The following is a 20,687-nucleotide window of genomic DNA, read 5'->3' as shown; positions in this document are numbered from 1 at the left end:
GCGTCTGGGGTGAGCGCGCACGTGTGCACGGGCTTGTGCGGAGCGCCGGGAGACCCAGAAGAAAGGTCTGAGCCGAGCGGGCGGCCCCGCGTGAGAGTGTGAGTCTCTGTGTGTGTGCACGCGGGAGCGCGCGCGCGTGCCGCCGCCCCCCGCCGGGGTCTGAGCCGGTTGCCATGGGAACGCGCCGCGGCCCGAGTTAATCATTTCCTGTGGAAAGTGTGCGGGAGGGGCCGGAGCGGGGCGGGAGCGGGGCGGGCCAAGGAGGCGGTGGCGTGGAGCTGCCTCCCGCCGGCGGGCCGGGCCGGGCCGAGCCCCGGGCGCTGCGGCGACGCCGGGATCCTGCCTCCGCCAGGCCGGTGAGTCCGGGGCTCGGGCGGGAAGAGGGAGGGCTGGGCGCTCGGGTTCCGCCCAGCCCGTCGTTCGGGGTGTCGCGTCCGGGATCCCCCTGCCCAATCCCGAGGTGGGGCGCGGGGAGGGCCGGGCCCGGGAGACCCAGACCTGCGCTATCCCGCCCCAACCCCCGCCCCCAGCGCTGTCCAGTCGGAGCCGATCAGAGCATGGGGGCGACACGTCCCCTGGAATGCGAGCAGCCTCGGGACCCCCTTTCCGATTTCAATGGCCCGGGAAAGCCGGAGATTGCCGGGGAACCGCGTGCCGGTCAGCGCCGCCCCCTCCCCGGGCCGAGGTCCCCGGGTCCGCAAGGCTCCCTTGAACGCTGCAGTTTCGAGCCCTCCCACCGCGTAGGTCCCTTGGGCAGTTGACTTTCCCCTTCGCAGGGCCGGGATGGGGTGGGCTAGCCGCAGGTTAGGAAGGAGGGCCTGGGCCGGCGTCCCCCTGGGCAGTGGAGAAATTGAGCCTTTGACAGCTGCAGCCTGGTGGGGAGGGGTTCCCAGCTGGGAGGGCCAGCCCAAGCCACCTCTGTCAGCACCCTGTTGTGAGTTAGAGCGGAACTCTGGCGCAGTGAAGGGCCTGGTCCTGGCAGATTTTAAAGAGGAAGCTGTATTTAAATTCTCAAGTACCATTTGTCACCAGCTCCCCCCCCCCCACACACATTTGTCTCAAGGTTGGGGGTCCTGGCCACACCTGGCCTTTCGCCTTCTCTGGCTTTCTGTCCGCCTGAGGCTGAGTGAGCAACTCTGCTGGCCCAGGCTGTTCCCCATGCCCTTGATAAAAGTAGCCCTCTCCTTGACCAGAGAGTCATTTGCGAGGAATGCAGTCTGAGAATGGGGCCCTGTATTTGCTGTGACTGGACTTGAGGGGATGTGGGGGTAATGAGTTCTGCTTTCCTTCTGGGCACCAAGGAACAGAGGCTTTGAAATCTGGGTTGACCTGCGAAACCCAGGACGTGTGACTGTGTGCAGGGGAGGTCCAGCCCCTGTCCACCCTCCCAGACCTTCTGCCCCCTCTCCCAGGAAGACGGAGACTATGTTTCCTGGGCAGTGGTCTCTGGGCAGTTGTCAAGTCTGTCCCCCAATCATTGCAGCAACCCTGGTCTGGGGGAAGGGGGCTGCACCTCTGCCACCCTGGCCTAAACAAGGAGAGGTCGATGGGGCTCTACTGCAGCCCGCCCCTGCGATCACCCACTGCTGGACATAGGTCACTGAAACATTACATTTGCGGGGGGGAGGGTTCTTTGTATATGTCAGTATTGTTCTTTATGTGTATGTGTATTGTCCAAACTTTACACCAACCCTATTAAGGTAGAGTTCTCCCATTTCAAAGATGGAGATACTGAGGCTTAGAGACAAAGTCATTCTCCCAGGGTTGCACATCTACTAAGTGGCGCAGCCGGGCTCTGAACTAGCTTTTGGTCGTAACCACGCTGTGCCCCCATCACCCCGTCCTATGACCTAGGTCTTTGAGTCTCCAGTCTTGGGCTGTTTGAAAGTCCTTGATGCTTTTGACTCTCACATCCCACAGACTGCTAAATTCAGCTACTTTTTCCTCTTCAGGATCTTGCACACACCCTTCCTCTTTCTTCCTGATATCTTCCGGCCTCCCAACTTCCCTTCCTGAAAGCCAAGAAATAATGTGTCCTTCTGTCCCTGCCGCTCAGGCTTAGCTGATCTCCTTAAAAGTCCTCTCGGGGCTTCCCTGATGGCTCAGCGCATATAGAATCTGCCTGCAATGCAGGAGACACAGGAGACGCAGGTTCGATCCCTGAGTTGGGATGAGCCCTGGGTAGGGTTGATCCCCTGGAGAAGGAAATGGTAACCCACTCCAGTATTCTTCCTTGGAGAATTCCCATGGACAGAGGAGCCTGGTGGGCTACAGTCCAAAGGGTCACAAAGAGTCCAACACAACTAAGCCCAGAGGCATGTGAAAGTCTCCCTCAACCTCGAAATCGACCTTCAGTGCCCTTTGCCATCTCACCTTCCAGCAGCTCAGCATGCATGTGGAGCCTGTCTCACTCCCTCCTTCTTTACCTACTGGACAGCTGATCCTCAGGGCAGATTGTGTGCCCAGCTCTGTACTGAGTAGCCTGGAGAAGGGGATGTCTGACTACGTCTCCACTCCACACTGGTCCATCTCCATTTCCTCAGCGGAGCTGCCCATAGGCAGCATTAACGTCCATTCTGCCCTTTGCGCCTGCAGTCCTGACCCCTGCCAGGGAGAGGGCATCCAGGAGACTCCTCCTCCAAGGTGTCTTCCTTAATCAAGGAAGGCAGAGACCAGGACTCTCTAGCCAAGAGCCTGGCAGTCTTCCAGGGCTCAGCTCTGCAAACCTCAGGCAACCCATCCTTGGGCTCTTCCTTCTCTTGCCTCTCAATGCTTCAGTCATTCCTGTTCCTCTGTTGACCCAGAATGTGCAGATCTCTCCTTTTCTAAATTCCACATCCTCTCTTTCCCGTCCTAGCCAAATTCTCCAAAAAGAAGGAAGTGGCAGCTTCCTCTAGCCACCCTCACCCTACCTTAGACCTTCCCAGGCCTGCCCTCTGCTCTGCTCCATTGACCTTTCTTCCAATTTGATCTACTCGTGGCATGGTTCCCTGGTAATTGACCATCCTCTCCTTCTCACTCCCGGTCACCTCTGAGGACTCTGCACCTGTCTGTTGCTTCTGCCACCTCTGACCTTCATTCTCCAGCTTTCCTTCCCACTCGGAGTCACCTCTGTCCTCCCTGGTTGCCTTTCATCTTGCGCTACCTTTGACGATTGGATCCTCACCTCTAGCACGATGACCCCCATCAGCCTCTCAACTCAGTGATTTCATCTCTAGCCCTGCTGTCTTCCAAGCTTTCAGTTCAGGCTTTCGTGTGCATTCCTATCAAGGCATTCACCCAGCAAGCCTTCACCAGCTGTTTGGTGTGGATGTAGCTGCTGCTCCAGGCTGGGTGCCGTGGGACTCACCCTGGGGAACCGTAGAAGGTCAGGGGGAATGGACACTGTTTAAATAGCTTTAAATAGCCTGGTAGAAGGAGAAGGCAATGGCACCCCACTCCAGTACTCTTGCCTGGAAAATTCCATGGATGGAGGAGCCTGGTAGGCTGCAGTCCATGGGGTCGATAAGAGTAGGACACGACTGAGCGACTTCACTTTCACTTTTCACTTTCATGCATTGGAGAAGGAAATGGCAACCCACTCCAGTGTTCTTGCCTGGAGAATCCCAGGGACGGGGGAGCCTGGTGGCTGCCGTCTATGGGGTCGCACAGAGTCGGACACGACTGAAGTGACTTAGCAGCAGTAGCAGCAGCCTGGTAGAAAGCAATCAGTGCAGTGAGGGATGGGGAGAGTGGTCTCTAGCCCAGGTGGCATCATTAGGAAATCCTTGGGTGCCTCCAATTCCATTTTAAACCCAAAGCAAACTCCACATTACCTCTCCGAGCTGACTTGGCTTCTTTCAAACATGGCATCACTTATTGTCTGAGTCTGGGACTGTAGCTTGATGTATCACCTTAAATGCCTTCAGAGTCGCTTTGCACACAATAGGTGTTCCATAAAGACTTGTAAAGTAAATTATGTCTGTCCTGTTCATTTGCTCAGTGCATAAGGGCCCTATGGGGCTTTCTACCCAGACCAGTGTTCCCCACCCCCAGCCCCATTCTCCATACCACCTGGAGCGTCCTTACCTCCTGTTCTGATTGTGAAGGGTTGTTGAAGTGTTTACCTCCCTCCTGACAGGGAGCTTTGAGGCCATGTCTCTGCTGATCAAAGAGGACCCCAGGCAGGTGCCTGGTACACAGCAGGTACTGGGTAAATAATTATTAAATGAAGAATGAATGAATCTTTGTATTCTAGAGTCCTAGCAGGGTGTCTGCCAGCCGTAGTACAGTGTGAGGGCTAGTTGAATACATGAATGAGCTGATTTAAAGAGAATTTTGATGTATATAAGCCTGACTTGTCAGGGCCACAGTCAGGGTCCCTTCATAATAGATTCATGGAGATGCTGTTGGAGGCCCTGGTGGTGCCTCCATGTGGGGCTGTGCCCTGTCTGTGCACTGCCAGGCTCGAGGGGAGGGCTGAGATGTGGGGTCTCCAACTGTGTTGCAGGTGCACCTGGTGGGCTCCTTGCCCACCTCTGAGCCTCCCTTCTCCTTAATGAGCACCCTGAAATGGTGCTAGGCCCTGTTTCATTGCGTGAGCCCAGGGGGGTCCCTGGGGGACACTGGAATTGGGACTTTGGGTTAACAGGTGACCCTTGGACCCTTGCAGATGGCAGTCTCCGATCTGCTTGGGGTTGAGGCGGGGGAAGGTGCCGGCCAGCGGGCTTCAATCTCGCTTTTCTTGCTCTCTCCGCAGGCTGCCCGGTGCCCGGAGGAGGCTACTAAGCCCCGCCGGGCCATGGTCCCGTCTCGCAGGACGTGGAACCTGGGAGCCACGCCCTCGCTGCGCGGCCTGTGGCGAGTGGGCCGGGCCGGGGAGCCCGACCCGGGGATGGCTCGCCCCGCCCCAGCCAGCCCGGCCGCCCGCCCTTTCCCACACACCGGCCCGGGGAGGTTGAGAACTGGTGAGTCCGCATTTTTAAAATGCCTCTTTATTTCCCTTCCTTCCTCCAGATACCAACGATGAGACTGGGGTTTCTCGCAAGTTCCTAGACTCAGTCAGAGCTGTCAGGTAATTACAGGGTACCGGCAGCCCGCGAGCCGGGCGTGGAGTCAGGGCGTCAATTTCTCTGGGCGCTCCTGCCCCGCGCCCGCCCGTCTGTAAAGACCGGCCCGGGACGCCGAGTTAAACGTTAACGCAGTCTGTAGCGCGGAGCGGGGAACGCGGCGGACAGCCACGCGCTCCCTGACCTGCCGGGTCGCTGTGGCTCTGTGATCCGCCCGTCCTCGGCCGAGCACTCGTGGTCTCGCCCCGGTTTCTGCCCGCAGCTGGTAAACAAGGTAGGTACAGAGCTGCCCGGCGCCCTGCGCGGTGCCGACACTTGATCCCGCCGGGGCTCTCCGGCGGATGGCGCGGAGTGGACGAAAGGCTGTTCCCCATCGTGGCCTGGCAGAGGGTGGGTGCCATGCGCTCCTTTTAGGTGCCAACCAAGGTGGCCCCGACAGCAGGTGGGTAGTGAGGGAGTCCCCGAGTCTGGGCCCTCCCTCCCCCTGGGGGAGCTGTCAACACGGGCTCTCCTTTCTGGGTCATGTCCCCTGGCGCTGCCAACATCAAGAAGTGGGCGGCTTCTGTGATTCCCGGTGGGGGCTAGATCATCAGGCCTGGGGAGCTGCCCTTGGGTGTCTGCCAGCCTTGGCTTGGGCAGGTCCTCCTGGAAGTGTGGGGGCAGAGGGTGTGTCTTCAGGCGGGGGGCCTTCAGGAGTTTGCTGTCTGACTGCTCCTGACCTACTGGGAGAGGGCTGTAGAGGGCCAGCCTGTCTGAGTTAGCAGATCCCTTCTGGGACATAAGGCCAAGCCCCTCCTTGTACAGAAGGGAAAACCAAGGCCCAGAGAGGGCACATAGCAAGCTCCAGTTCCCTGTCTCCCACCTCACTTGTACCATCAGTGGCAGCCAAAGCGCTGCCCTCCACGGTCTCTTCTTCGGGGACAGTGAGGCTGGGGTTCACCCTGGAGTCCTCCTGGGAAAGCTTGGGCTCTTGAATCAGGTGGCCCCAGTTGTCTGGAAGGAGCTGAAGATGGTCTCTACTCTGCAAGATTGTCCAAAGGATTAAGACTGTAATATGAATGAATAGTATTGCTTTTCTGGCTTAAGAAAAAAAAGAAAGCAAGAATTGAAAAACAAAAACATGTTATCTTGGAAAGCCAAAAAAAAAAAAAAAACACAGAAAGGTATAAAAAAGAAGACTCACCTAGAAGCTTGTCACTAAACATTTTATATAGTTCCTTCCAGTCCTGCATGTGCATATTGCTCTCTTAAATTAGTATTATGAAGCTTATATGACCATACAGACTTTTATCCACTTTAAAAATTTAAGACAAAGGTCCAATGAAATCCTGTGTGTGAAATGCCAAGCATGGTGCCTGCCACTGGGTAGAGTTTCAGCCAGTATGGGTGTCCCTAGGCCCCTCTACCCACCCCCCACCCACCCACATACTGCCACTTTGAGAAGGGACAGCAAGCAGAAGGTGGGTTAGCACATGGGATTGGAACACTGGCTTCAGGTGACCCTGGGCATATTATTAACCCTTCCGGGCCTCCGGTTCACACCTCTCTGGGTTGTTGTAAGGAGCTGTCGGTCTGCATTGATGACTACCTTCTGTGTGAGCACTTTGCATGTGTCACCCCATTTAATCCTCATCACATGACTGAAGTTGGGTCTTAATGCCCATGGTATTGACAAGGAAACTGAGGATCAGGAAGGGAAACAAGGCCTGGAAAGCACTTGGTCCAGGGCTGGCAGTCAGGATGTGATAGCACCCCAGGGTGGGGACTCTATAGTTTGCCCCTTGAGGCGAGTCCCCTCTCCCATCCCGTCCAGCTCCACAAGCTGCGGTGGAGGGCTGGGGATTAGGGGTGAATGGGGTATTGAAGCCACAGTCAGCCCTCTCCTGCCATCCGGTGAGGGAGGCGATGTGTCAGAGACTCGAGAGGATGTGCTTTAACTGGTCCTGGATGCACTTTTGAAGGCTGCGAGGACCAGGCCACCCACTGTGGGTTGCTCTTTATGAAGGCAGGGGAGAAATTGCCACCTAGAGGCGGCTTTGGTAATGAGGTCACGGCCCCGGGGTGTATCTCCTGTGAGGATTAGCACAGCTGGGGTGGCGTCGGCTTCCTTCTGCTGCTCTCTGTAGTGGGTTGCTGGTGGGCACGTGCCAGCCCTAAGGCCACCATGGAGGGAGAGGAAGCCGCAACCTCCGGGGGGAGGTCTTGGGTGACCTCCTGCAGAGGATCCCCTGGCGGTTTGTGGTGAAGAAAGAGCGCAGCCCCTGCTCAGCGCCAGGCCTTCTGTGCCCTCTGTGCCAGGCAGGCATGTAAGGGCGTGTGAGTCCCTCCTGGCGGTGCCTGGACAGCCCTGAGTGTGTGAAAGGGGAGCTAAGCCTCAGCCCTGGCCACTGATCCCTGGCCAGCAGCCTCCAACCAGCGTCTTGCATCTCACCTGTCTCCTCTTGTCCTGGGACAGGGCGTGGAAAAGATAGCCCGGCTGGCGGTGACGAGGACTCGGGCACCCGAAGTGCAGCTCGCCCGGCCCTGGCTCAGTGCCGAGCCCTCAGCGTGGACTGGGCTGGCCCCGGGAGCCCCCACAGGCTCTACCTGACCCTGCAGGTAAGTCCAGGGGCTGTCAGAAAAGCCAGGTGTCTAGCCGGGCAGGTGTGCCATGGCCCTTTGAATACCAGCCGCTGGGCTCCTCTGGGGAAGGAGGCCACAAAGGAGACGGGTCTCACACCTCCTGCCAAGCTCCTCATAGCACACCCACTGGGAGCCTGCCTACACGGGACAATTTGCTTTATTAGGTTATCTGGTGGGAAATCTCACAGGAGATGACAGGAGCTTCTCAGCCACGCCCTGACTGAAGTGTTAAAGTGGGAAATGTGGGGCCTTCAGTGAGAAGCTATTAGAAAGATGGGCAGGATTTTAGGGGAGCTGTATATTCCCACTGGGGCATAAGAATCCATGGGGGCAGTGATACTTAAATTTCCTCATTTAAAGTGAGGACTTTACCAAAACTTGATTTCTTTTCTCTTGCAGTCATCACTGCAAGTCAGTTATCATGGGACTTTCAAAACACTGACTTTACATTTATATGTATAGTATTTGGTTGTAGAATGAAGACGTCCTAATAGCAGTAATAATATTTACTGAATCCTGGCTTTATACCAGACATTGTGGCATATATTATATGTCTCACATCAGTCCAAGACATAGTTACTGTTTTATGAGTGAAGTAAAGGAGGCTCAGAGAGGTTAAGTGACTTGCTCCTGGTCACACAGCAAGCTGGGGTCTGAACATGATCAGCTTTAAAAATGGTATAAAGAACTCACACATGTGGCATGTAATATCTAGAAACTGAATGTCTCCTGTGGTCCTGTGTCTTTGAGAAATCCACTCTTAATTTATTTATCTTTTCTTTACAACTACTTGATTGCGTTTATACAGTTTTTATTCTTTATTTTTGCCTTCTATTCTGTGACTAGCTCTTTCCCTCAACAGTAAGTCTTGGTGATTTCTTCATGCCTGTCAATATATAGAGAACTGTGCCGCATAATATTCTACTTCAGGGCTTATCTCACTGATCTTCTGTATTGTTTCTGATTGCAAAGAGCTCCTTAAACAAATACTGATGCATTCGTGCACCTAAAACTTTGAGCAGTTTCAGGATAGCACAGGCTCTGCGGTTTTATTTTTGCTGCACCACACAGCATGTTGGATCTTAGTTCCCCAACCAGGGATTGAACCTGAGGCCTTTGCATTGGAAGTGCAGAGTCTTACCTACTGGACTGCCCGGGAAGTCCTTGTAATTTTTTAAATGGATGCGTCTGTTAACAGATATTTCTGCAAGTGCCTACTCTGTGTTAGAAGACTGCTGGCACACAGCCAAAAAGAAATGGACCCGGCAGCTAGCAGAGAGGCCAGGATGGGCAAACGTTGACATAATGGCTCAGGATGATGGATCAGAGTTATCTGGAGGTGTTGCCGAGGCCCCTCCCCATGAGAAAGATTGTGCGTGACAGGGGCTACCTTGAAGGGACCCATGCAGATGGAAGGCAGGGTGGGTGCGGGAGATGGGTGCCCTTTGAACGTGTGGCTTCAAGTCCTGATCTGAACATGAATCCCTTGCTTGTTGCTTCAGAAATAGTCTTGGGCTTCTTGGTTTTTCTCATCCCCTCTGGTGTGGTTCATCTGAAGATAGAACTGAATGGTCCGTTTTTTTTTTTTTGTTTGTTTGTTTTTTTAACTGTAAGTTCTGCTAGAAATGCAGGTCTGGTGCAGGAACAGTTAAAAAAACTGGAGAATCTTTTTTTTTTTTTTTTTTTTTACTCGAACTCAAGCCATTGGTAGTTAAATCGGGAGGTGGTCAGAAACAGGCAGCCTTGAGTTGGGTGGAGGCTCTGTTCTTGAATTTTGATTATGGGCTGTTGGGTTGTGGTTGCCGCTGAGTCCTGGGGTCAGCAGATCTACTGAGGATGTGAGACGCTGCCTCCAGGCACCAGTTTCCACATGCGTGTTCTTCTGGGCTTGTGAAGCTTCATTATGTTTACAGGAGCTTCGAGATGGGGGTTGTGAGGCTCAAACAGGGACCCAGACCCAGTGAAGTGACCTGGTGGGCGTGGTGACTTCCCCCACCAGCTTCTCAAGCAGTTAAAACCCGAGTCGCTTCGTTTGGAGGCTGCAGAAATTCCCAACCCCCAGGGGCCTGTCTGCCCTTCCTGTGGCTTGGCCAACAGGCCAGAAATAGTGTAACCTTTGCTCTGGACGGCAAATGGAAACTTCCAGCTGCCACTGTTGCCGCTGCCAGTGACAAGGCTGCTCGTGCTGGTGTGGCAGTTGGTCAGAGGGTGGGGATAAAATTAAGTCGGCGGGAATTTTCCTAAATACGAGACATGCTCACGACCATTCCTTCTGGAGTAGAAAGTGGAGTTTCTGTTTTAAGAATGGGACGATGAAGCTTCAGGGAGGATTAAGTAACTTGCCCATGGTCACACAGCTCACCTGAGTCAGGCTTCACACCCAGGCCTTTCCGACTCTAGATTTGGAATATTTTTTAAACATAGCAGTTGTCTTTTTGTTTTGAATAAGGTAGGCACAAAGACACACCAAAAAGTGCCTGTAATCTCCCATTCTGGATAGCTTCTGTTATCAAAGATAACAAAGCAGAACACCACAGATGCTTACAAGGTTAAAAATGCAAATGCCAGAAAGGTTCAGAATGAAACATAAAGCCTTTCCTTTCTCCCCACTTTATCTTGCAACAAGTTTTTTTTGATTTCCCCAGAGTTTGCATGTGTGTACAGTTGCTCAGTCATGTCCGACTCTTTGCTGTCAGGCTCCTCTCTCCATGGGATTCTCCAGGCAAGAATACTGGAGTGGGTTGCCATTTCCTCCTCCAGGGGATCTTCCCAACTCAGGGACTGAGCCCACATCTCCTGCATTGGCAGGTGGATTCTTTACCACTGAGCCGCCAAGGAAGCCCACCCCCCAAATTTAGATGATACCCCTGTAACATCACCCAGCCTCCAGAGGAAACCAGATTTGGAGAGGGAGGGGCAAGCCTCTTTTATTTCTGTTATCCTTAAATGGGATTACGCCTTACCTGTGGTTCTGTTCACACCTTACCTGTCGTCCTGTGTGAGTTGCACGTGATTTTCTCTGGTTGAAAGCCTCTTTCTGCCTCTCGCCTCATCTCCCTGCCAGTTCACTGGTCTCTTCTCCTCCAGCCTTCTTTGCCTTGATTCCTCCTTCCTGGAGACAAGGTCTCATGGTCCCGGATAGCCATGCCTGCACATGGACCATGGCCTTGCCCTGCTCATGTGGACCTGTGTGCCCGCTCCTTGGCAGTCCCAGGCTGGGTGCTATCTGCAGGGGGATGGAGGCAGCTGACGTCACGGGTGGAGGTTGTTGCCCTGAGACTGCCGTGTGCCTGTTGGGGCTGGACAGGCCTGCGAATGGTGGGTCGAGGGTTCACCTGAAGCAAGCAGGCCACTGCACTGGCGGCTCAGGGCTCACAGGCCGGCCAGCTGAACTTCACCTGAGGATTTCTATGTGCCCAAGAACCTTGTTTGCTGGTCCTGAGGGCCAGCTGCCGATGAGGGCCAGGGGAACTCACTGCTCCCTCTCGCTGTGAGATCTGGGCGCGTTTTCTTCCGGACTCCAGGCCTCCTTGTTCCCATCTACCCACACGGTGAGGGGTGGACTGGCTAGGTCTGGGGGCCTCACCAGCTCCGGGAGCATGCGCCATCCTCAGGCTCCACGGGGGTCCCCTCCCCACTGCGATCCCCCCTCTTCACGTGAGGATTCTGATTGTGTCTTGGCAGCAAGCCCTGCAGGACAAGGGGTGCGAGAGCAAGAGTCAGGGGACGAAAGAAGAGAAGCCCCTGAAGAGGCAGGCGCCGGCCCCCAGGAGGGACCGGGAGGCCCAGGAAGCTGGTGGCACCATGAATGTAGAGAAAACAGGTAAAGGAAGTCTGCCCACCCGCCTGGCACAGTCCTGGCTAACACTGGTGTCAGAGGGGAGGCTCTTGTCCCCAGACATTGTCCTCCTCGCCTGGAGTGGCCGCCTTGACATGGAACTTGGAGACCCCAGCCTGCCCATCCTGACTCCAGGGACACCCTCCTCCCGGTGCCGCTGGGCACCAGCCGGTGATAAGCAGCATTGGCCAGCACACGCTGGGGTTGAATTTCCCTGCTTTTTTGTCTTTTCCCCAGCGCCTGTCAAAAGGAGGGCAAGGGTGGCAGCCACGAAGACGCCACTGCCTGCAGAGAGAGGCCTGACCCCCTCCACTTGTGTATCTGTGGGTCCGTCAGGGACCCAGAGGCCCTAGGACGGGAATTCGCTCTGCTGTGTCGAGGCTGGGAAAGAGGAGCTGATGGCTCCAGTCTTTTCTGGCGAGACTGACAGTTCTGGAAGATTCTGTGGGCCCCCTTTGTGGAGTTCCCCAGCAGGAACCCAGAGCCCAGCAGCTCTTGGGGAAGGGCATTCTCAAGAAGCCCGAGGGGAAGGCCAAGAGTGAGTGGGGAAAGGAGCTGGCCTTTCTCTTGTTTGCCGCCTCCTGTCACCAGAGATTGATTTGTGTCTGAACTTGCAAGGTGGAAGGAGCCACCCCCTTCTCTGAGGTTGATCCAGGGCCTCCTTCACCCGTCTGGGCCCAGCACTCATTTGGGGCCGGGTGTTGGGGTCTGGCCAGGCTGTGGAATCGGGGCCATTGTCCAGCCAGTCCAGAGGTCTGACTCTTGTTTGTGGGTCCGGGGCTGAGCTTCCCCGAGCCTGGGTGCCCTTGAGAGGCAGTGTCCAGGCAGGGTCTCAGAGAAAGAAACTGTCTTCTGAGAATGCGGATGGACAGCTGACCTACTATGATGGTGCAGTGGTCCCTCAGCCCCCTTTTAAGTTCTCCTTTAATCGCATCTCTCCCTTCTCTGCTGTTCTCTGTTAGCTTCCTCAAGGTCTTTTCCTCCCCAGTAAATGCTCTCCAGGCCCCTTGCGGCTCCCTTGGCACATGGGCACCATGCCAAGGTTAGGATGAAGCCCCCTGGCTGTGAGCTGAGGGTGAGATGAGCCATGTTCCAGCAAGGAGGGCTATTCCAGTCTTGTTGGGCAACACACCCGCGCACCCCTCATGGGTTCCAGGTGCCTGCCCAAGGTTGCCTCTTTGGACAAGGACCATGGTCCCTGTTTCACAAGGGAAGCCCCAGAGGGATCCTCCCACCCGGCTCTGAAGTGGCAGTGCCAGCTCTTAGACCTAGAGCCGAGAGCGTTTCCTGCCACCCCATGGCAATCTGCAGAGAGCACAGGGCCGTGCTGGTCACATGCTGTCTATGGCAGCTCCGGGTGCTGGCCTGGAAGCATCCATCTGACCTCGCACTCTCTAGAACAGAGAGCAGAAGCCTGGCCAGCTGTGTGTGACATGCATGCTGTGTCACATGCAGGCCGCTTGGCCAGAGCCCCCTAGCCAACCAGTGTTGGCCCCCATTCCGGCTCTCCAGAAGGCCTTGAGTCAGAGCCAACCTTTGGGGTTGGAAGGAAGGGAAAGGGAGTCTGTGTGTGTAGGGCCTGCTCCTTCGAGAGTGGATGTCTTCTCACTGTCCACCCCTCCTGGGCCCAGTGCTGAGCTGTTCTGTCCAGCCTGGAATCAGTGCCATCTGTGCCCCACGTTCCCGCTTAGTCCAAGAGCCAGGCTGCCGTTTCAGCTTCTCTGCCGTCTCATTGAACACACCTGTCACCTTCCCGTGGGTTGAAGCTGGGCTGTGTGACTTCAGGTGCAGATGGCTTTGTTTCTGGAGTCTGGGGTCTCCCCGCCGTCCTGCCCACACAGGGCTGCAGCTTCTGGGACCTCATGTGGGGGAGCCCGGACGCTCTGGTGCTCCATGAGGGTGGAGGCTTGCAGCAACTCTTCACACCTCACTCTTGGACACTTCATCCTGCATTACAGACTTTGGCCAGGACCGGGATTAGGCTGCCCAAGGCGGGAGGCAGATCCCTGCCCTTCCAGCCTCTCCTCTGTCCACTGCCCCACCCCCTTGCCAGCTCCCCACCTGCAGAGACAGTGGTCCTTCTTAGTGCCATCAAAGCAGGCTGTGACGGGCATGCCAGGCCCCATTAGCAGGTCCCAGGCCTTGATTCTGTGTCTCTGTCCTTCTGTCCGTCTGTCTGTGTCTCTTCTGCTGGTGACAGGATGATGGAAGGCGGAGACCCCCTGCCCACCCCAGTATTTATCCCCCCGTTCTTGCCTGTGTTGTCCCTGTACTCAGTCCCACAGGGGTGTGCCTGGGAGCATGCTTGGTGATGTTCCTGCTTGTATGCTGCTGCCTTTGTTCCTGTGTCCTGGTCTGTCTGTCCCTTGTGCACACACACCTCCGCCTGCTCTCTCTCTCTCTGTGCAGTGATCACTCCCTGCGGAGGGCAGGGGCCAGGCTGGCGAGCCCCTACCTCTCTTCTCTACTCTGGAGAAGGTTTGGGGTGTAAAGAAATCATTTTCCACCAAGGATAGTGTTTTCTGGGGAGACAACAGCGGTTGCCAGAGGCCATCTTTCTCAACTGCAGGTCCCTGCAGGCTGGCCATGGAGAGGATATTGCCCATCAAACCTAGAACATAGGCTTTGGGGGAGTAATGAGTGGAAGTTGCTTTCCTGACTCCTGGTCCAGGCAGTTCTACCCACCAGAAGCTTCCCGCTAAAGCGGCTTCCTCCAAGACAGGCCCTGGATGCCCCCCCCCAACTAACCCACCGGCACCCGCTAACTCCTGCTGCTGCCCCAGCCCTTGCCCAGCTCCTTTGTCCCCTCTGCTTGCATCCACTCCCCATCCCCATGGTTCATCCTGCCATGACAGGCCCCCTGTCCTCAGCCAGGCTGGGGCCTCTGCTGCCCTGCTGATCAGCCGCTACTTTGCTCATAGGTGGGCGGCCCTTTGGCAGCGGGAGGTGCTCAAGCCTGTCGGGGTCACCCGGTGCCGCCCCCGTGGTACATAGGATGGTGGAGGCCATGTCCCAGCTGCGGGAGGAGAAAGCCCAGCTGCAGGAGGAGCTGGTGGCCCTGCAGGAGAGGCTGGCTGTCCGCGACAGTGAGCAGCAAGCCACGTCCACGCAGCTGCAGAACCAGGTATCTGGGGAGGGTGGGATGGGCTGAGGCCACTGCCCACTGTGGAACAGTTCGGAGGATGTTGCTCAGGGTACCGGGGCCCTCCAGGCCACCCGCACAATGGACAGATGGGGTCTCCTCCCCTGGCTTGGGAACACATGGAGGCCTGGGCCTCCCGTCCTGGTCTTCCACGTGCCGTTCCTCGTGGTTACCAGGGGGCCAGATCCGCATCTCCATGAGTGACAGGCAACATGTGTAGATGTGGGCAGAGCAGGAAGGCGCAGGGATGTTCCTGCTCTGAGGCTGGTGCTGAGTCCACTCCATCTTCCAAGGTGCCCTGGCTTGGGCAGCCCACATGGACCAAACTCATAGCAGAGGTCGCCCCATGGAAAACTGGCAGGAGAAGAGAGGCTGGGGTGTGTACCAGGGAGAGAAGGGAGCTCGCAAATCTCTGGGAGTCAGAGAAAGCAAAGGTTCATGCTGGCCAGTATTGTCTCCTGCATTAGCTGGCCAGGAGGATGCTGGGGACGCCACAGGCCCTTTGGGCTGACCCCTGGCCTTCCCCCAAGTGCCTGGCCAATTCACTCCTTCTCACCATCACGTGGGCCCCGAGGCCCCTTTCCTGGGGCTCAACTCTCCACTCTAATCATCAGTGTCTCTCAGGCCTGAGTCTGACCTTTCCCACTTCCCCAAGCTCCCCAGCCCTGTCTGCACACCATCTCCGTGTTGGAACCTGTGCCTGTGCTCCCAGGCCTGACTCTCTGTAGAACGCTCTGCCTTCAGGTGGACCAGCTTCTTTCTCTGTGATTGCCCAGCCTGTGGATCTTCTATTCCTCATTACTGGATGCCGTGACTTGTTCTCAGTTCCGGGGGCAGCGGATTATTTTCATGCACTTTTATTTATTTTTTATTTTTGGCCGTGCTAGGTCTTCGTTGCTGCATGTGGGCTTTCTCTAGTTGTGGCCAACGGGGGCTGTTCTTCGTTGCGCTGCACAGGCTTCTCATTGTGGTGGCTTCTCTCGTGGCGGAGCACAGGCTCTAGGTGCGCTGAGGTTCAGTAGTTGTGGCCCACGGGCTTAGTTACTCTGCGGCATGTGGGATCTTTCCCAGGCCAGGGATCGAACCCACGTCCCCTGCATTGGCAGGTGGATTCTTGTCCACTGCGCCACCAGGGAAGTCCTCATGCACTTCCCAGATGCAGCGTTTTGGAAAAATGCTTACAAGTGTATCCTCAGGCTCTCTCTGTCCTGACCACCCATCCTTTGCTGAGTTGGGTGGGCCTCCCTGGGGCCTCCCTGGTGCCCAGTCTGTCTGTCTCCTTGTACATTGACCCCACTGTTTGCTGCCCCTGGGCTGGTCTGCCCCACTCGTGGGAGCTCTTCACGGCAAGTATAACACACCAACTTTGTATCACTGTTGCCTCCTGCCTTCCTGCCTCAGATGGCTGCTGGGTGCCTGGTCTGTACAGGCACTCAGCTGAGCAGTGGGGGTGCCCATGTGGACAGGCATGCCCTGGCCTGTGGCGGCTGCAGTCTAGGGGAGGACAGACATTTGTCACTTGCATTTATGTAAAGTTGGGAGAGTAACAAAGTCTCTGCTGGCGGGTGTACACAGAGGGCATGCAGGCCCTTACCAGATGCCTTTGTCAGGGAGATCAGGACCTGTAGCGGGGAGAGCGCCTCCTTTCCCGACTTCCCTTGGTTTAGTTTGTCTGGGCACTTCACTTTTGAAACAAGTTTTGTTTTGTTTTTTGAAGAAGTTTACTGAGATAGAATTCATATTCCATAGAACTCATCCGTTTAAGGTATACAATGTATGGTCTTAAGTATATTAAGGTGATGATGCAGCCATCCCCACTGTCTAATTTTAGAACATTTTTGTCACCCTTCAAAGACCTATTAAGTCACTCCTCATGTCCCCTTTACCCCAACCCCTGGAAACCACTGCCCAGCTTTCTGGGTTTTTAAAAAATCTTTTGGCCTCATCGCATGGCATGTGGGATCTTAGTTCTCTGACCAGGGATCAAACTTGTGTCCCCTGCATTGGCAACATGGAATCTTAACCACTGGACCACCAGAGAAGTCCTGTGCCCTGCTTTCTGTTTATATGGATTGATATTTTCTGAACATTTCATATAAATGAAATAATATGTGGCCTATTGTGACTTTAAACAAATGTTTGCATGTGTGCATGCTAAGTCCCTTCTGTCATGTCTGATTCTTTGTGACCCCCATGGACTGTAACCCACCAGACTCCTCTGTCCTTGGGATTCTCCAGGCAAGAATACTGGAATGGGTTGCCATGCCCTTCTCCAGGAGATCTTCCCAACCCAGGGATCGAACCCACATCTCCTGTGGCTCCTGCATTGCAAGCAGATTCTTTACCACTGAGCCACCAGGGAAGCCCCTAAACGAATGTTTAAGAAACATTTTTTTTTTCCCTTTAATTAGCAAAATTGACTTACTTTTTAGACGGGAAGCTGAGTGTTAAGCATCTCAGCCTTTTTGGTGTCTTTGAGCTGCAGCTTTCCAGGCAGTCCTGACCCCTTCCCTTATCCCAGCCTCCACTCCTCTGGATGATCTGGAGAATTCAGAATGGTTCCCGGTCTTGGGTCATGTTTTATTCCTGCAAGCTCTTGTCTGAAAAAGTATCTCAGGAGATGCACCTGAAGGTTCAGGTCTCTGAACCACTCTTGGAAGGGTCTGACCCTGAGGAGCTGAGGGGCCCGGAGTCCCATCCACGTCCTGACTTTGGCACTACTCATCAGCTGTGTGACCTTGGGTTAGTTAATTACCACTCTGCACCTCAGTTTCCTCACCTTTAAAATGGACACAACAACAGTATCTGGCGAGAGGACCAGTGTTACTGTGTCACCACCGTCAGGACCCTCACTGTTGCTGGGAGGAGTGTTGGATTTGGAATCACGTGACAGGGTTTGAGTACTGGCTGTGCAGCTGTAGTAAGTCACTTCCTGTCTGAGTCTTCATTTACCCATCTCTAAACTGGGTCTAATAGATGTTGCTTCATGGTTTCTGAGCAGCTCAGTTGTGAAACTGGACAGAAGAGTGGATCATAAACTGTAAAATGCTGTGCCTCGTGAGGTGTCACGTGTGTGTGCTCTGGTTTCCTGTCAGCCTCACTGTGGTTTGACACAGATTGACCTTCTTGATTTTTCTATATGTTGCTTCTCTAAGAAAAGCCCACCATGGGGTACCCTCCACCTCATTCTCAGGATGCCTCCTGGTTCCCATTCTTGTCCAGACTTGTCTTTGAACTCAACTGGCTTTGCCATGTTGCTCTTCCTGAAAAGCCACGTGGCCTAGTAGTTAAGACTGAGGGCTCTGCAGGGGCTCCAATTCTAGCGCCAGCACTTAATAGTCCAGTGACCTTGAGCAAGATTAACCAAGGCTTAATCTCTTGGGACCTCAGTTTTTCCTCCTGTAAAATGGAGGTAATAATAGTATGTACCTCAGAGGATTGAGGGGTTCAAAGTAAAGATCTAATCAAGAAATCATTGCCAAATCTAATGTCATGAAGCTTTCTCCTTGTTTTCTTCTAAGAATTTTATATATAGTTTTAGCTTTTGTGTTTAGATCTTTGATCCATTTGAGTTAATTTTTGTATATGGTGTTAGTAAGTGTCCAGCTTCATTCTTTTGCATGTGGATATCATTTTCCCAGCACCAGTTGTTGAAAAGACTATCCTTTCCTCATTAGAAATCTTAACACCCTTGTCAAAAATCAGTTGACCAGATATATGAGGGTTTATTTCTAGGCTCTCTATCCTACTCTATTGGTCTATATATCTGTCTTTATGCCAATTCCACACTTTTTGGTTTATTGGAGCTTTGTTGTAAGTTTTGAAATCAAGGAGTATGGGTCCTCCAACTTTATTCTTCTTCAAAATTGGTTTTTTTTTTTTTTTTTTGGAATCTTCTGAGATTTCATATGAATTTTGGGATGGACTTTTCTATTTCTGCAAAAAATGTCATTGGGGTTTAAATAGAGATTGCATTGAATCTATAGATTGCTCTGGGTAGTGTTGACGTGTTAGCAATATTGTTTCCAAACTATGAATGCAGGATGTGTTTCCATTACCATTATCATCTTTAATTTCTTCCAGCAACGTTTTATAGTTTTTAGTGAACAAAGTTTTGCCTCCATCGTTGCTTTATTTCTACATATTTTATTCTTTTTAATGCTATTGTAAATGAAATTGTTTTCTTAATTTCCTTTTTGTATTGTCCAGTATTAGTGCATAGAAACACAACTGATCTTTAATGTGTTGTATCCTGCAACTTGGCTGAATTTATTAGTTCCAGTTGGCCTGATTTTTTTAATGCTCAAGTTAGTTGCCACCATTTAAATCTTAGTTAAGTTTGTATAAAAACCTCAGCTTCCTTTTTTTTTGTCATAAAATATTGGAAGATGTGGCACCTCTGGGCTGACATTCCCACATGGTAGCCACTGCCTGGAGCCCAGTAGCCACTCCTGCCTTTGGTGGAAGGGAGCATCCTTCAGTGAGCCCCAGCCTGTGCCACCTTTGCTGCCCCATGCCCTGCCTTACAGCTCACTCAGGCATTCAACACTCTTCCTATATGTGTTTACTGAGCACCTACTGTATACCAGGTGCCATTCTAGGCACTGGGAGTACACCGCTGACACAATAGACAAATATCTCTGCCTATCTGAACTTTCATTCTGTTAATAGAACTCATTACGGTGCTGGGCCCTGTCCTAAGCATTTTGCATATGTTATCTCTTGTAATCTCACTTAATCCTCCAGACCTTCTCGGTAAGGTAGCCTCACTCTACAGCCAAGGATATGGAGAGAGGCATGGTGGACTTGAGACATATCCAAGGTTGTCCGGCACATTAGGGCAATGTCTGTATTAGAAAGCTGGACAAGTCTGGCCTGAGAGTCCATGATCCCAGTGACCCTTGGTGACAGAGATCTCACATGTGGAAACCCAGCAGTAAAGGCAGGGTGGGTGGACGTAGCCAGACAGGCTTGGTCATTGGTCACACATGTGGGCAGCCAGGAGTCAGGTCTCCTGGGATGGGGAGTGTGTTGGGGGCAAGACAGCGTGCTTCCTGGGGCTGCCCCTCGGGCCTCTGGACTGTGTTTCCTTGGAGCTGTCTGGATCCCAGGCCCTCTCATTTTCCCAGCTCAGGAACCCCTTGGTCTCACCATTGGGACAGCCCCCTCCGTTCCTCCAAAGACAGCTGATGATGGAGGGCCAGGCTTGGTGGGAGGTCGAGGGTAGGTAATCAGTAGGTTGTCTGCATTGAGAGGAGCAGACAACTGGGAAAACGCAGACCAGCTTGAGCAGCCCCACCCTCTGCTGAGCCTGCTTCTGCTGGGAGATGTAACTATGGGTTGGCGTCAGGTCAGCAGACGGGCCCCATCTCCTAGGTCTCCCCCGAGGCTGCCGTGCACCAGGCCTGTGACTCAGTTTCTCTGGATGACGAGGAGACTGAGCTCAGGCAGTGTGTGTATGTTAAGTTGCTTCAGTTGTGTTCGACTCTTTGTGACCCATGGACTGTATTTCCTCTGGGATTCTCCAGGCAAGAATACTGGAATGGGTTGCCATACCCTCCTCCAGGGGATCTTCCCAACCCAGGGATCGAACCTGTGTCTTTTATGTCTCCTGCACTGGCAGGCAGGTTCTTTACCACTGGTGCCACCTGGGAAGCCCCAGGGAGAGTGTTGCACAAACTCAGCCTGGTCCCTTCTCAGCCTGGGGTTGCCTGCGTGCTGTTCTGGGAGTCGTCACGGCAGCCTGTTAGGAGCCTGCTTGGCCCTCTGGCTGACTCTTTGAACTCTCTTTGTGTACAGATGCCGGTATGGTCGCTGATTCAGAGCTGTGCTGGGTGGGCAGAGGCGGGGCCTGTGGGGCCCCCTCCAACAGGAAACTCTGCCCTCTGGTCAGGCTCACCCTCAGCTCCCTGTCTCTGCTCTGAGCCTGCCTCCTGTCTCTGTCTCCATTGCCCACTGTTTTCCCTGACTCTGAGGGAGTCACCCGTTCCCCGTCCCAGGCTTGGAGAAAGCTGCCATCTTCCCCGCAGCCCCCCGC

The 20,687-nt window shown here is 54.0% G+C and overlaps 1 protein-coding gene across 4 annotated transcripts in view; it reads left to right on the top strand.

Annotated features, from left to right (window-relative positions):
* The first annotated feature begins 269 nt into the window (after positions 1-269).
* KIFC3 (kinesin family member C3) overlaps positions 270-20,687 on the top strand; it is a 35,070-nt gene continuing 14,652 nt past the window's right edge. For 2 of the 4 annotated variants that reach the window (XM_055552233.1, XM_055552234.1), the window contains exons 1-5: positions 278-356; positions 4,739-4,946; positions 7,504-7,646; positions 11,355-11,493; positions 14,430-14,632. In XM_055552233.1, coding sequence (XP_055408208.1) covers positions 4,781-4,946; positions 7,504-7,646; positions 11,355-11,493; positions 14,430-14,632 — 651 coding nt within the window. In that variant the 5' untranslated portion in view covers positions 278-356; positions 4,739-4,780. Of the gene's footprint in view, positions 357-4,738; positions 4,947-7,503; positions 7,647-11,354; positions 11,494-14,429; positions 14,633-20,687 lie in introns of all 4 variants that reach the window. The other 2 variants (XM_055552236.1, XM_055552235.1) reach the window with 2 other exon arrangements.

Source organism: Bubalus kerabau, chromosome 17 (genome assembly GCF_029407905.1).
Source record: "Bubalus kerabau isolate K-KA32 ecotype Philippines breed swamp buffalo chromosome 17, PCC_UOA_SB_1v2, whole genome shotgun sequence".
Taxonomy (NCBI): Eukaryota; Metazoa; Chordata; class Mammalia; order Artiodactyla; family Bovidae; genus Bubalus; species Bubalus kerabau.
The sequence above is the reverse complement of the archived record's forward strand: the minus strand, read 5'-3'. Positions and strand labels throughout refer to the sequence as shown.